Source organism: Heterocephalus glaber, unplaced genomic scaffold, assembly GCF_053883595.1.
Source record: "Heterocephalus glaber isolate CG9 unplaced genomic scaffold, H.glaber_assembly_v1.0 deba00001465, whole genome shotgun sequence".
NCBI classification, from domain to species: Eukaryota; Metazoa; Chordata; class Mammalia; order Rodentia; family Bathyergidae; genus Heterocephalus; species Heterocephalus glaber.
The window spans coordinates 24,939,012-24,955,357 of NW_028258312.1; the positions used below are offsets into that span (position 1 = coordinate 24,939,012).

The 16,346-nt window shown below is 38.9% G+C and overlaps 1 protein-coding gene across 7 annotated transcripts; it reads left to right on the forward strand.

Moving 5' to 3' along the window:
* Positions 1-2,144: 2,144 nt before the first annotated feature.
* LOC106009137 (uncharacterized) lies at positions 2,145-15,277 on the forward strand. Of its 7 annotated transcripts, XR_015438986.1 has the most exons (7): positions 2,145-2,449; positions 3,257-3,336; positions 4,328-4,396; positions 4,678-4,753; positions 7,218-7,311; positions 10,012-10,216; positions 12,896-15,277. XR_015438986.1 is itself a non-coding variant. In XM_087180988.1 (5 exons), the coding sequence occupies exons 1-4, from the start codon at positions 2,418-2,420 to the stop codon at positions 10,195-10,197; spliced, it is 402 nt and encodes a 133-aa protein (XP_087037114.1). In that variant the 5' UTR covers positions 2,171-2,417; the 3' UTR covers positions 10,198-10,216; positions 12,896-15,277. The 7 variants fall into 7 exon arrangements, 4 of the variants coding, with proteins under 4 accessions (XP_087037115.1, XP_087037114.1, XP_087037112.1 ...); XM_087180988.1 differs by lacking the exons at positions 3,257-3,336; positions 4,328-4,396; positions 7,218-7,311 and adding an exon at positions 6,681-6,788 and having other exon boundaries at positions 2,171-2,449; XM_087180986.1 differs by lacking the exons at positions 2,145-2,449; positions 3,257-3,336; positions 7,218-7,311 and adding an exon at positions 6,681-6,788 and having other exon boundaries at positions 3,987-4,396; positions 12,896-13,075.
* Positions 15,278-16,346: the final 1,069 nt, after the last annotated feature.

The window sequence follows — 16,346 nt, forward strand, 5'->3', positions numbered from 1 at the left end:
TTGAATGGAAAGTAATTTATCGCGTCTGAAATAAAAGCTGTTTATTCTTGTGTTTCACTGTCTGTAACAATCTTTACCATTTATCTGTGAAAAAGTGAGAAACTGTACTGTTATTAGCATATGAATACTTGACACATCAAATTGGCTGTACAATAACAGAAGGACATTTGCTATTGGTGTATGCACACAGACAAAGCAGCCATTTTGAAAAAAAAATTGAAATGATGTGAAAGGTTTAACCCTTTCCTTATCTTTGCGCTTCCCCCTCCTGACTTTGACCCCGGCAGTTTGGCAGTTAGCATCAGAATATTCTCATAGCAAATAAAAGTAATCAGGGCCCATTCGTTATAACTCTGAGGATGATATTGATGCCTTCACTCTACTAGAGAAACAGAAGCAGACCGACATTAAAGGAGTTTGTGAGCGAGTGGGTCCGTGGCTGTGCAGAATGTGAGAACCGAGTGCAGCCCGCGGTGCGTGAGGGTGCAGAAATGAAACAATGCCTACGTACAGTTTTATTTCATGGCAACAACATAGTGGTCTTTGGGTCAGATGTGTGATACTATTTCCCAAAGAAGCTGCATACATAATTGAGGCCCTCTGAAGGGTTCCCAGTTGAAGTTGCCAGGCTACGTTCATTTCAAAAGCAGAGCCATTTGTTATCAAATTTAAATTAACTCTCTGCACACTGAACTTGAATTTTAGAGCCCCGCTTACTTACAATTCTTAAAATAGTTGAGAAAGTGGAAAACATAGGTCTAGAAAATGGAAATAAGCTGCCCCTATATAGAACTACAGCCGTTCTCATGTAGGCCTGAAGTGTAATAGCTTTTTGTACAAATTAAATTTAGAAAAATCTATCTGCAGTCGCTGGGAACAAATCTGCGTTCTGCTATGCAACACTTTAAAAAAATTTGTTGCAATATCTTTTCATTTGGAATCTGTATTTCGACTAGGTTTTCACTTGTCAGCGTTCTGAGCCTTTTCCTATTCCCCCAGATTAATCACTCTTTGCTGAGAGATTTAGAGTAAAATAATTTCTAAAGTTGCACAAAACTCATACTATTCTAATGGAATATGCGGATTTTAATTCTTGGCTATCATGCATTAGAGTTTTTTTTCCCTAATCCATTGAGCCACATACATTATTTTAAATAAAGTTTATGGAACTCACTAGATAAGTTTTTTGGTAATTTTTCCAATTGCTGATACATTTATTTAAATGAAACAAACACACTCAGTGGAGATCAATACATGTTAACTGATTTGCATAGAGAGACTTTCCAAATTAGAATGTTATACAAAATTTTACACAAAAGGCACACAGATACAATTATCCATTATTCTCTATGCCTGGTAAAAATGTTGACAGTTTACTGCCATTATCAAAACTTTCTCTGCCACATGAGTCGGGAAAATTAATGGTGGGACAGACTTTTATTCCTGCGAAGTTCAATATACGGGAGTAATAACTCAGTGTGAATAATCTATGTATTTTTACAATTTATATTTGGAAATATAAATTTAAAGGTCATTCATTTTTTCATCACTATAAGACACTAATTTGCTATAATCAAACAAATCTATTTCCATTCTAATGAAGAAATAACTTTTTAGTCTAAAATGATAGCAGAATTTGCTTTGACAGCAAAAAAAAATAAGAAAAACAAAAATATAACAAATCTGAAATAACATTAAAGCCTGCGATATAAAAGGTAATCTACCAAATGGCTACTGAAAGACCCCCCCCCATATAACCCAAAGACCATTTTATTGTTCTCTTTGGAAATAATTAGGACTTCTGAGTACTACTACAGGCGTGAAAAACAGGAACTGAGCTTGGGAGTAGCAATTTCTACTAACAATATAACAACTGATATGCAATATGAATGTAGAAAAGGAAGTTGTACGATTTTTAAATTCCTCCCAAACCGTTGAACATATATAGAAAGTGCCAATTAGCCTGATTTTTTTTTCCTAATAATATATGTTATCTTAAGACCACAGGCTGTTTGCTTAAAACTCTCTGCCCCAACAACTCTGCAAGGTTAGTTTGTTCTTCCAAGCGCTCTTTGAGAGCTGTTTGCTTACTGGTGGAGGTGATGGGCCACACTTGGGTATCCATGACAACACTGTGACACACCAGAGAAGTATTTGACTTTTTTCTCTTGCAACTGCAAAGTGAGATTAAAAGGAAGACACTAAAACGTACTAAATAGAAGCTTCTGTAAAGGTAAAACAAACTTTATAGGACACGTGGGAGTTGCTCGAGACGAATCATTTCTGCTAATTCCAAGCTCAGCCATATCCATTGAATATAAGTTGTTCTGAATGGTAAAAAAGTTAGAATGGATAAAACTTCGCAGACTCTCAGATTTTTTTCATAATATAAGTAACGTGATTTGGCTGTATCAAGAATGAACCATTCACCATATCCATTTCGTATCAGGTAATTATATCAAACTATTGTCCTTTTTGAATGCTTCACATTATTTTTCTTAAAATTCTTTGGAATAAAACTGTTATATGCTCCAGGGGATTATTAATGTATGAATTTATTAGCATTTCGAAGATATTTATGGCCAACACTTTGCTCCACTGATATTTTATTAAAATATTTTAATTAATGTGCAGAAAGTAAACTTTTAAAGAATAACATATATTTCTCTTTTTGTTTTCATTTATGAAAAGATAAGTTTCTATTATTCTGAAGAATCATTTAAAAATTTGTAATTATGTCAATGATCTAGGTGTTGCAGAAATAACCATATATTTTTTTCCCTTTGATCAGTAAAATTAGTTCTTGGATCTAGCAAGATTATAATTGCATTTGATATTCATTTTTGGAGTTTTAAAAATAGCCTTAGCTTTTCTAAATCCAAAATTAAAATTTGAACTGAAGTGATCATTAGTGTTTGTTTTAGTCTATAAATCAGCCATCCATCATATAAATAAACTCAGAGATGATTAGATACAGAATCAACATATCTCAGTCTTATGGCTGACCTGTCTTGTGCCCTCATTATCTTAAGGGTCAATATTCTTGGGAATTATCCAGAGAGCAATGGAAAAATGACTGTGATGTGACTTGAAAACTTCTAATTTCAAAATTTACTACAAAAGCAAGAGATTAAGTTTTCAAAGTTTAATGAAAAATAATTCTCTTTCCTGCCTCTTTTCTCTTCTCCCCCCCAACCTCTCCGCATCTTCCACTTCTTTCTCCATGTCTGTTTCCTGCGTGCTTCTCCCTTCTGAGCCTCCCAAGCTAAGCCAATCAACCCATATTCGGCCTGCTCTGGAGGGACTGCAGCCCACATATGGCGGCGACCTGGTTTGGTAAACATATGTCTGTGCAGGCATTGGATGCTCTGTCAGGAACGAGATATTCCATTTTGGGGAATGAGGGTGGGAAATGCTTAACCACCTACAGATGTTGTGCAGCAAAAGCTAAAGAATTGCAGTCAAAGAGCTGCAAAATGTGTAATTTGGAATTTTTCCAGGTTTCTTTCTTTTAATAAGAAAAAAGTTAACAGCTTTCCTATTCATCTCTTTTGAGAAAATTTACAGTCGTTTCCCCGTTCTGCCCCAATTCTGCAGTAAGGACAAAAGTCTGAAACTGAAGCTGTCCATCTGCTCTATAACAGTAATGCTATAATGGGTGCTGTCTATTTTTACGCTATTGCTCATGTGTGCCCAGGGGACTGGAACTATTTAATTCACTGATTTCACAGCTCTGTTGTGTGTCACAAAAGGTTAAAAAAAAAAATCCAACACACTTTTTAGCACCCTGTTTACAAGGACTCCCTGTAAATCTAACTGCAGTACCAGATTCCCACCCTGCCCCACTGCAGCCCCCCTGGTTTTCCTTCTAATTCGCTGCATTCAGCTAACAGGTAATAGGTGGGACTCGCCATGGCCTTGTACATGGTGGAGATTGCAGATCTGCTCTGAACGTTATACTCAAAAGCCCACAAATTCCAGAAGTAGATTTGAAAACAAAGATGTTTGTCTTTCAGATTTTAGGATTAGACAACTCTGTTTTCCCAGAAGTCCAAGAATTAATGCTTAGATTAGAAGAGAGATAATGAAAACCTTCGGAGGAAGATGGGAGACTTGTGTTCCTCTCTACTGGGCAGGGGGCTGAGCAGCCCTACGCTCAGCTGGGCATGCTGGTGTTGTGCCAGGCACGTAATGAAGCCTGGGCCCTCCAGGGCACTTTCCTGAAAAGACAGAGGTGGCTGGGAAATGCCCACTTGGGGCTGCTCTGTGGTCTCCTCACAGCAGTGATGTGCGGTGTTGAAACTGGCTGTCCTGTTTGCCTCTGCAGACAGAATGTGGATATGAAGTCAAGGGGATTTCTCTCCAGTCTCCTCCGAAGGAGGCTTCCATGGAAGGTGTGAGTAGACTGCAGCCTCCCTGCAGCCTCTTTGTGATCACGTGTTTCTGTAATATTTGCAGAGCTAAAATATTAACCATGCACAACACACTAGGTATAATTGTCACTTTCATTTTGATACCATTAACCACACTCACTTCCAACTGTGATAACAGTGAAGATGCCTATGGATGCCCTTGACAACTAGCTCATGAGTGAGCAAGTTTGAAGAGACTTGGGGTTGTCCTCATATGACCCTTAAAGACATTAAAAACCCAAATCTCTTGTTTCTTTTTTTTCAGTACTAATTGTAAATATTTATCAAATATTTACGAAACTATTGGATCCTGCAGGGATCTAAAAGATCTTCTGGAAAAGGTAAGATGACTAAGAGATGGAGGGAGAGGGAGGGATGAGAAAAGAATTAAGATGTGTTATGGACAATACTCGCACTGATTCCCAAGGTAAAAGTAGTCAGTGTGCACTGCAAACATGGACTAAGAAAAAGTAAAATTAAAAAATTCGAATTCCTTTCTGACCATTGGGAAGTTCCATAAAATAGCATGCTTATCAGTTTGCCCTTCTCAAACTCACTTTGTTCATTTGTCCATTCACTCAAACTTTTCTTGAGAATCTACTGTGTGCTCAGCACTGACTCTGAGAGCTGTCAATAAGGATAGCTCAAAAGATAGGTTCTATTGTCAGATAAGTTTTAGATACACTCTCCGTGGCATTGCGTTTCTTTGAACTATAATAAGCATCTTCTGTTTATCAGGTAGTACCCATTCTTCTATATTACTACATCTGAGAAATCCTTTATTTTATTCATATTTTCCATAATTATTGGAATTCTTTTTTTCTCCAAGCCCTCTTTCCATTATGAAACCGAGTAATAACACTAGAATCCTAGAGCAATGGTTGAAAGATTAGCTTTGGCAAATACTGGTGTAATACGGAGACAGAATAACAGTTAGAACTAATCTTGTTACATAAATTTCTAATGGTAATGCTGATAGACTGATAAACCAGAGAACATTAGTAGGAATCAAGTGCATTATACTTCTTAAACATGGATTCCTCAAAGAATCAAGGTTCTGGATATGCCAAGTTTAAAGTCTGGAACCTTTCACTAATGGGCACAAAACTAATAATGTAAACATTAATGATTTAAGTATTAAAAATTTAATTATTAATTTAATTAAAATATTAACTACTTTAAATTTTTAAAAATATAAATCGACCAATTGATTCAATCAGGTAGACTGGAAGGTAAATTTATTTCTTCAAAAAGATCGATGTGGTGTTTTCTGCTAAGACCTAATGGCTTTCTTTCAACAATATATCAGACTCTTAAAAATGCAGAGATTTGTTAAATTTTTAGAATTGAACTTCAGGAAATTTATAATAAAATTTCAAAACTAGCTAGCCAACAGTTCTAAACAGATTAAGATGACAGGATATTCCCCATCTTTTATTTTTAAAGTTTAAAGTTTTATTTTTATTTTTGTTAAGAGTTAATATTACAATGAAATATATCTTCTTTGAGTGTCACTTCTCAGGTGCTCAGGATAAGTGGCAGTCTGAGCTGTCAATTCAATTTCTGTTGCTATCTAGGCTGAAAGGAAATACAAATACATACACAGCAGAAGGTAACAGCAACAATTATATTCCACAGATCTGTGTAATTTATGAAGAAAAGAGGAATCCAGTTCAGGAAATGCATGAATCTCCTAAAAAAATCTTCACCATAGAACTATTACTATTATCTTTCTGATATTATATTGAAAATGAAACACATTCACCAATTCTCCAAAGGCAATTTCTCTTCACCTCAAATAAATCTCCCTTATAGGCCATATAAATAGAATTAAACTGTCACATAATGTTTCCATTTGTTTTCCTGCAGAATAAACTCATTACAACCAGCCCATTAGAAGATGATATTAAAGGATTTAATTGCCTGTGCATATTAAATATGTTTAAAATTTATGAAAATAAACATTTTCAAATTGAGTAAATACACTGCAATGGTAGAAATGGGAATGTGGATTTAATGCAAATTCTTACGGTAATGCGGATCCATAGCACTACCATGGACTGGATGTGCCTCCTTGGAGCATGTATAGATGTTCCAGGCCAGAATCTAAGCCACACAAGGGCAGAAATCCATTTGGAGGCACATGTGGAATTGCTAATAGATTATAAATGGCAATTTAGTCTATGCAGGCAATATCTTTGGATGAAATATTGCATTTATGATAATCAGGGGAGACTTACAACAATTAACATGGTTGGTGTTTTCCAGGGCTGGCCACTGAGCTCAAGGGAGTGTGTGTATTTGACCTTGTGTCCCTTACACTTTCCGAATAGCATGGTTCATAGTTTCCTGATGGACAGCTGCCAATTATTAAAAGTTTGTATGAAATGACCAATTAAGTTAACAATTTAACACTAATTTAAGAGCATAAACAGAACTAATGATTATGTAAACTTTTAAAAAATCTTTTTTAAAAGTTAATTTTATTGCTCCATTTTAGGTGTACAATATCATGACATTCATCATTGGAAATTGGCACCTTTACATAGTCTCTCTTGGTTCTTATTTTTTTCCCCATTCCCCTGCCCTCCCTTCAACCCCTCCACCCCTCCCTATTTACAAAGACTTTGTTTCCATTTTTCATTTTCTCATATTAATTCCATTCCCTTCTTTCCTTTCCCCTAGCCCTCTCACTTCCCCTTCCCCTTTGCCCCTTTTCTTCCTATTTCACATTATGATTACATAAACTTAACCAGGTTTCCAAATCCTAGAGGTGCCGAGAAAATTATTCATTCCTTTGTTCAGATTTCTCAAAAACTTCTGGGAGGAGCTTTTAGGTTTTAGCTGTCAGCAACAGGTGATGGCAAGAAGGAAAACTTGAAACCATTTTGGAAGCCAGGTAAGTGCTTTGATCCAAACCCTGTGTTTATTCTCAAACAATATCTATAAAAAGATGTTGGATATATTTGTGAGACTGGAACAAAATTACAAGGATGAAATGGACCCAATCAGAAAAATCAGGCTTCAGCCTTAACTTTGTGAGGGAGTTCTTTTTTCCCCCCCAAAACAATTTCTTCAGTTTGAATGGGAAAATGATTGGTTAGTTGAATCCTAATTTTCTGTGTATTCTGAACTGGAGAAAAGGAATTCAAGGGAGAAAACTTTAATAATGCATACTTAGGGAAATTTTGAATTATAAATGAGCCATTCTAAAAAATATTTAACCACAGAGATGTAAAACGTTAAAGATATGACTTTTAGAGAACATTAGGTTTAGAGCCTGGACTGGTGGTGCACGTCTGTAATCCTAGCACTTGGGAGGCTGAGCCAGGAGGATCACTGCTAGTTTGAGGCCAGCCTGGGCCACCTATTGAGTTCAAGTCCAGCCTGAACCACATAGAGGGACCTTGTCTAACCGCCCCCCCCCCCAAACTGAACAAACACCACCCCAAATTAGGTTTTCTCTGTTCAGTTGGTCTAAAAAAAGCAAAAACTCCAGAAGTGAAGTGAGCCACTTCCCATCACTTCTACCTTCTTCTAACGGCTGGTCTAGTCCAAGAGACCCGTTTCCTGCCACGTAAGGGGTGCTGGGCCCTACAGCTGACGCGCTCGCTTCTGACTTACACCTTGCCAGGCCGAGTTTACGCTGCGCTTGTTTCTTGCCATTTCCCCGGGTCGGGTCGTGTCGCTCTCCCTGGACAGAGCTCCGTACTCTGCGGAGGCCGGGCTCCGTTTGGCAGTGAGACCGCCTTGGGGCAGGAGCTTGCTTTGCTTCACTCGGCAAGCAGTGTGGGCCCAGGACTTTCCTCAGGTGGAGGCTCTGTGGAGAAGAACTTCTTCCAGTCGTTTCTGATTTCCCGATCGCTCTTTCGGCACCCGGAACCTGGTGGCTGCTCGTGGCTGCTTTTCAATAAATCACACCGATTTGACAACGCTGCTAGCGTATTGCTCTAACGTCTAGGAAGAGGGTCCAGAGCAAGGTGGTCCCACAGGGGGTTCTGTGATGATGAAAAGGATCCAATTCGCAAGGTGACTAGCAGCAAAGCCCCTACCACAGGTGGCTCTTGAGCATTTCAAATGCAATTGTGCAGCTGAGAAATTGAATTATTGATTTCGCTAAACTTTCTAACTCAAATTTTAATTGAAAGAGCCGCAAGTGACCAGTGGGCGGCTTCAGTGGGTCCTGCTTTCGTCCTCCTCCCACCGCACTCTGCCCTGTGTCCAGCACAGCCCCCGCTTGCCCTGGGACCACGCTGCCTGGGGCCCCCTGGGGAGAGGCAGCTCGGACAGGACGAGAGTACCCAGGGCTTGAGCAGGAGGCCCCTGAGGTGCCACAGGATGAGACACAGGAGGAGGACAGAGTAGGAAATGGTGCAGCTCTCCTCAGCGTCTCTGTTCCAGGCTATTGATTTTATTACAAAGCATAAGCAAGAAATAAGTCACTGGGATGCAGAAGGATCCGATGCCCACTCCTTCTTCACTGGCCCATTATTCTTCGAATATCTACTGTGCTCCAGGCACTGTTGTAAGCATAACAAATACAGTGAAGAAAATAAAGTCCCTGCCTTCATGGGGCTTATCTTCTTGTAAGGAAGACAAAAAACAAGCAAAATAAATACGGCACATGTATCTGCTGTAAAGGAAACTAAGGCGCCCTTCGAGGATAGAACAACAGAGGTGGTCTTTTAAATAAGTTATTCAAAAATCACACCCACTTGAAGAAACTACTTTTGAATAAAAACCTAAATGAACGAAGGAAGCAAGCTGTGTAAACATCCAAGGGGAAGAGTTTTCCAACCAAAGGGAACAAGTACAGAGTCCCTGAGATGAAGACATCCCTGCCATTTCCAAGAAATACAAGGGTCTCCTTCGGCTTGGAATGCAGTAAAACTGATAAAGAGAAGCAGAGGAGGTAGTTAAATTCAGACTATGAGGGTTGTACAGATTTGGCTGTACTCGGACTTAGGATTCATTCTAAGTTTGATGGGAATGGCATTGGATCATCACTATCAAGGTTACAACATTTGGATTTTGAAGAGATCACCGGGTGCTCTCTGGAGAGCAGGTATCCATAGGGCCATGAACTTGGAGCCAGGGAAAGGATTGCAGTAACACAGGTAGGAAATGCCGAGGGTCTGGCTGGGGCTCTCAGCATTGACATGTTAGTGGCCACGGCAGGGTTTTAAGGGACACAATGGACTTCTTTCATCCCTTTCCATGTGGCTCTGCAGCTGTATGGGTGACCTCATTTGGAAATAATGTCCAGTCTGGATTAGAGAGCTTTGTGATTGTGAGTCCACAGTCAAAGGGACCCTGTGCTTTCTCCTCACGAGAATCTGGCCACTGCATTAGCCCTGTGGAAGTGGTTGTGCCTCTGTCTGTCTGTAGATCAGTGTCTTGCGAGACGTCCAGTGGGGCCAGCAATTACTGGGTTAAGACACCGGGGACTCCAATTGCAATTGCTGTTTCCAGTGAAAAGGTCCTGTGAATTTTCTTAGTAGTAGCACAAATCTCTTTTCATTTAGATATGGGTGCAAACTGCCTTTAAGAACTTTTCATGCCCTCTATCTCATAATGTCTCTTCTTTTGATGCTTTTAGGAGAAGCAGGATGGAACAGTCCAACTTTCGGGGGGCAGAGGAGGAGTTCAGTTGTTCCAGGCCTGTTTCCCCACCACCCTGGCAGATGGTTCAACAGCCAGGTTGCAGTGGCTTGAAGGCAGAAAGAAAGATTTCTCCCTTAATCTTTTCAAAATCGCCAACAAAAGTCAAGTCAAATTCTTTTAAAAAAGAAAAGAGCAGCTCGGTGTATAACTTTCTATGCCTTTCCTGGAGGTTTTGTTTTATTAATTTTTTGTACCTTTTGAGTCATTCACTGAGATGTGGAATTTCTTCCCTCTTCTCACTTTGCTCCAAGGACATACAATTACTGAAAGCTTTTTACTAAAAGAAAATTACTGCTACAAGTAGTGGAAAGGCAGAAGGAGATCATATTCCAGATTGAACCCTCTGGAAAAGAGGATGCTTTTTAAAGATTCCACTAAATGTGATTTTTGGAAGGCTCAGCATAGGCAGTGTATACCACAATTTAGCCCATATACCACAATTTGCCGGCTCACCTACCCAAGAGAAGGGGAGTGGCTCCCCAGAGGGATCCCCGCCAGCACACAGGGCGGTTGGCTGGCATTTGGAGAGCTGACAGGGGGAGACTTCAGCAACAGTCATTTCCATTCCTTTTCCATCACCTTGATTGTCAGTAAGATAGCATATGGGAAATACATAGTGCTCTGTTTATCCTGTGGCTTCTGCGTTTTACAGGATTCCCACACAGAAAAGAAAAGTGTAGGAAAATATCTTGCCAGCTGTAAAGCACGATGCAAATGGACGCTGTTAGGATTGTTATAGGCCCATTTTTTTTCCTCATGAAATCCCAGGACAGACAAGTATGAACACTCCCTCCTCGTATACAGGAGTAGTAAGACAAGACTAGACTATGATGGCGCATCACTGTCTTTTAGCAAAAGGAAGGAGCAACCAGAAAGAGAACATCTTAGATCCAGGAAATGGGAAACAACACTGAAGAAGCAAGAGGGGAAACAAAAGCAAGAATGGAAACAAAAGAATGGCCAGGAAAAGAGCTGACAAATTGGTAGGAGGAGCAACCAGGGCAGCGAAAGGAGAATGATCCTTCTAAGTGACACTTCCAAGAAATAACATAGATTGCTAGAAAAGCTGTGATAGGGTTCAGCTCATGGCAAGTTATGCTAAGAGGGTCATCAACAGATGGATGAATAAAGAAACAGTGATGCATATATACAGTGGAGTACTACACAGCTGTGCAAAAGGATACACCTGAGCTTTGAGTCCATAATGCTAAGTGAAATAAGTCAGACACAGAAGGCTAAATATGTATGGTTTCTCTTATATGAGAAACCCCAACTATAAATAACCTAAAGAACAAAACAAAAGATAGATGATGGGAAACAAGGAGGAAGACTGTGGACATGGGAATAAGATTTGGGGATAGCAGGAGGGAGGAGGGAAGAGGGAAATAAAAGTAACAAAGATGCAATATGTATGCAAGGACCAGTCCCCTATGATGAATGCAATTATTACAGATTGCAAACATAGACTAATTCGAAAGAAACTTTAAAAATCCTTGAGTTTGTGAAGGAAGGGGAAAATTAGCACAGGTAAAAAAGAAGATTAAATAACTGAAAAAAAAACTTCAAAGGAATCAACAACTTTAGGAACACATAAAAGTTAGAGGAAATATAATAATTATACTCCATGTGACTCTGAAAATATCCGAATGTTATATGATAATATAAGTAATAAACATTATACTGTTTGAAAGAGAGGAGAAAGATAAAATATTACAAAGCTCTAAATCATCATCCACATAAACAGAAGGAGAAGAAACAATGTCTGAAATGAATGCACCAAAAGACAGCAGTGTCCACCTTATTTAGAAGTATGCAGATGGGAAAATATTTGCTGAAATAGCTGAAAGAGTGGCAAGTGCCCTTGGAGGAGCAGGTGATGAGGCAGAAACCCACTATATTTCATTGTAAATCTTCCGCTAGTAATTGACACTTCTAAGGTATATGCACATATTCACTAACAACAATTTATTTAAAAGTATAGAACATTTACTGTTATTTCATGATGTGGAAAAATTAAGCAATGAGAACTAAAAGTAAGTACATCCAAAATAGTCAATTCAAGACATCTGAATAAAAATTCCTGAGGGTCCCAAACTCAGACTTTTGATAGCTCTCTTGATTGATCAGAAACATTTTAGGTTATATTTGACTTATTTTTTATGTTCTTGAAAAATTATTTATGTGCATAAAGACACGTGATTACAAATTCTCTCTTGCCACCAAAGTGCATCAACTCAAATATTTCTTTCTTGTTTTTAATCTCGAATATTTCAGTTCAAATATATGCATATGGTGGACATAGCTCTTAAAAATACATTATACTGGTTTCATCAGTATTTTAAAAGTCGAAGGAGGGTTTTTTTCCTAGTTTGTGTATGTCAGAGGAAATGAACCCTACACACACAAGTGGCCCAACTGAAGCGGATCAAAATGTGCCTGACCTACTCTGTAATTTCAGTTTCCCCCTTGTTACATTGATACAATCCACCAATTTTATTCTGATTTCACCAGTTTTACATGCACTGTGTGTTTCATTTTATCACATGTATACATTTGTGTAATCACTACCACAGTCAAGATTCAAAAAGTCCTAGCATTACAAAATTTTTCTAATGTTGGTCTTTTATAATCACATTGTCCTCTCTAATTCCTAATACCACTAATCTCTTTTCCATTGTATAATATTTTCCATCTCAAGGATGTTATTTTAAAAATTTTTGTTAGTATATATTTGTCAGACATAAAGATCACATTCATCATAGAAAATTTTTACCTGTACATAATATGTCATAATTCTTCTTTTTCCCCATTTTTCTCAGTCACTTTTTTGAGAATCTTCTCTTGAGTCTTCATGTGGCTCAGGATTCTGCATTGTTCTTCTTCCATATCTTGAACCTCCAGCACGAAGACTTACAAGACTCTTTTGAAGGATATTTGTTGAACAAAAGAGTTATATTCCACTCTTGGCGCATCGCTGTGAAGCTTAATTACTGTCTGTCCCTCTATGGGGTTCTTGATGCCTTCCCCTGGACCATAGGCCAAACCCAAATCCTGATCCTCTGGCTCCGGATCTGCCCAACTGAATCCACCAACCTCTTTTGAAGAAGCTGGGCACTAACCGCACAGCCAGGGTAGAGCTCAGTTGCACCAAGTTACAGTTAGGAAGAACACCCAGAGTCAGCAGGAAGCCACGCTGGCATGCACAGCCAAGGTCAAATATCAACGGCACCGATTTTGAACCTTAAATTAAAAGGCTGGAGAAGTATAAGAGATTAAGGCTGCAGGTTTTATTAAGCATCAGAGAGAAGAGGAAGTGGTAGGGAATGATTGACAGTGCTTCAAGGAGACAAAAGGTCAGTATGGTATAGCATTGAGATGTTGCAGACAGGCAGGGGATGGAGTCCTTGAATCAAAAGACTCAGAGGTTCACCAAGTAGCTTCCGAATGCCCTTGCATAGCATTCATATTTTTATTCTACAATGCTCATCAAAAGAAACTCATGAGTCCTCATTCATCATTCAACATATATTTATTATAAGGTCATGTGAGCAGTTATATCATTGTTTAATTCATTCATTCAACAAATTTACTATTTGGACTAGAATCTCTATTTTGTCACTTACTAGTCATGTGACCTATACAAAGTATTTAACCTCCCTGCCCAGTTCTTTATCAGTTAAGAGATGAATAGTATTTCTGGGATTTATCATAAGGATTAAATGAGTACTGTGAACACTATGAGACACGTACGGAAATATCAACACATTTCCTGGGCCTATTTACTAAATATTGTGAATTGGACCATGGACCCAAAAGTTGGGTTGAAGTTCCAAATGCATATTCATGAACAGAACCATGTTTTCAAATAGGATTCTTACAAATGTAATCAAGTTAAAATGGGTGCATCAGAGTGCACTTTAACCCCACATGACTGGTGTTTTTGTAAGAGGAGTGACAGAGGGAAGACTGCCCTGTGGCTGCTGAAGACACCTGGAGAGTGAGAAGTAGAAGAGCATCCTCCACCAGAGATGTCAGAGTGAGCCCGACACTGCCAGCACCTTCTCCCATAACTTCCAGCCTCCAGCACTGTGCAAGAATTCACTTCTCCTGTGTTAAGCCACCAGTCTGAGGTAAAGACACCCCTGATTTACCGAGGCTCGCCTTCACAACTGCATCAAAGTGATACGCATTCGACAGAGTCTGTACCTCCAACTTTGAATTCTGATGTCCTCCTGGGTCAGTGATGTGCAGTACAAACTCTCTCCAGATGATGAGAAGTGTCAGTGGCCCTGCATACCTGTCAGCTGTGTGACCACAAGGGGAAACCATCAGAGGTCGACTTTGCACTGCGCTGCTCAGCATGATGCTTGGTAGGTCAAGTGTATTTAGTGCATTTCCACTTAGAATATTTTCAACTTATGACCAGTTCAGGGTGCTTGACCCCATCATATATTAAGATGTAATCCCATTGTGAGTGAAGGAGAATTTGTACTTTGATAGAACACCCCTAAGAGACTAATACCCTGAGTAGCTACTCTGCTTCGGAGACTCTTCCAGTTTCTGATGAACAAATGCCAAAGAGTGTGAATTTTTTCCTAAGGATTATGTGAAACCATGAGGGAATGTATATGATCGAATGTTCATGTGCATGGACACAGAGAAGATGTAGTGCAAGAAAAACGCTGCAGGGAGGAAAAGCAGTTAGGAGGTGGCTGTAGTAGTTCAAGGAAAACAATGACTCGTGGCCTGAGAAGGCATTGATATAGAGAGAAAGTAGGCATCGAGAAAATGTTCTGAAGATGGAATTCTCAGTTTTGGTGATAGACAGGGAGAAAAGTATGAAAGGAGAGGTTTCTGGCCCTAACTGAATGGCAGTGGAGTCACGTGCAAAGACTGAGAGTGAAGAGGCCTGGGGCCAGAAGAAGATGCTAAGTGACGCTACACGCGTTGGAGTTGAGATACTGAAAGACAGAGGAGAGAGCCCTGTAGGCATCTGGATGAGTTTGGCGTATGGGTCAAACAGATCTGAGCAGGAAGTATAAATTTGGGAATTAGCATGTCGATGTCAAGTGGAGCACATTACATCATGAAATCATATAAAGCCAGGGGATGAGTCTTACCTTGTGAAGCAGCTTCAATCATGCAAAAAAAAAAAACCCAACAAAACCTTTTCATACATATCCATGCACATTTTTCTGGAGTAGACACAGAGCTTTGTTCAGATTCTCAAAGGCATCAATGACTCAAAAAGAAGCTGAGAACTACCAGCAAAAAGTATGAGCAGAAAAGTGCCCGAGACCAAACACCAAAGCATCTAAGTTCTAAGATCACCTTAAAAAGAGTATCTTGACAGGCTGACCAAATAGGTGGAAGAAAACTCTAGACTCCTAAATCAAGGCAGCGACAATTTTTAAGCTATGCATACTGGCACCAGTATCAAAGGGCCAAAAACTCAAAATACGAGGAGTTACTGTGAGCTTCTCAAGGGCAATTTAAAGTGAACTGGTTTGAGCACAAATCTTTAGGTTGATGGGTAAATGACAGGTGAGAGAGGAGACCCTGAAATTTTTATAAAATAAGAAAATTTTATCCTTTAATTAATTCCAAGATTAATAAACAGGATTTATTGTGTGTATTTCAAGATGGTAAATTAACTCTCATTTGTTCCTGTACCTGTTCTCCCTTTATTTTTCTTAGAAACCCTGTTTATTTTCCTGTTATTTTCTTCTGTTTCTTCACTAAAAGGAAAGTCAAAGGAAAAAAATCTACAATGAAAATTGTTAGGCCGACAGAGAAACTAAAAGTAGTAGGATTCACATTGGGTACCAAAATACAAGCTAGTGAATTTTAAAAATAATGTATGTATTAAAATGTATTTATATAGTGTTGTTGTATAACACACTTCATATTTATGAGTCAGCACTCAAATGACAGTTGAGTTCATTTATAGAGAGACAATCATCAGGCTGGACAGGCAAAAAGATGTAACTTCAAAGGCTTTGAAGATTCCGGGCAGGATCCTGGGTTATATCTAAATCGTGTGTGTATTTTTATTATCAACCAAACGATTTCAGGGCTGCATCCTGGTGAACTGAAAAACAAGTTGTTCAAATTTTTGTATTTCAAAAGATGGTTAGGCATCACAGAAACAAACACATTGTTATTGTTAAAGACAACTGTTCTTTTTTTTTTTTTTTAATAAAACTATTCTGTAAAGGGAACGAGGATAATGCTGGCAATGTGGTTTACTTTTCTTTAAAGGGACATCTC

Excerpts from the sequence above, each read along its gene's own strand:
- LOC106009137 (XM_087180986.1), top strand. The coding sequence starts at position 4,167 with ATGCTGGTGTTGTGCCAGGCACGTAATGAAGCCTGGGCCCTCCAGGGC. Across the intron at positions 4,397-4,677 it reads AGGAGGCTTCCATGGAAGGT|TACTAATTGTAAATATTTAT; the intron begins GTGAGTAGACTG and ends CTTTTTTTTCAG. Across the intron at positions 6,789-10,011 it reads ACAGCTGCCAATTATTAAAA|GAGAAGCAGGATGGAACAGT; the intron begins GTTTGTATGAAA and ends TGATGCTTTTAG.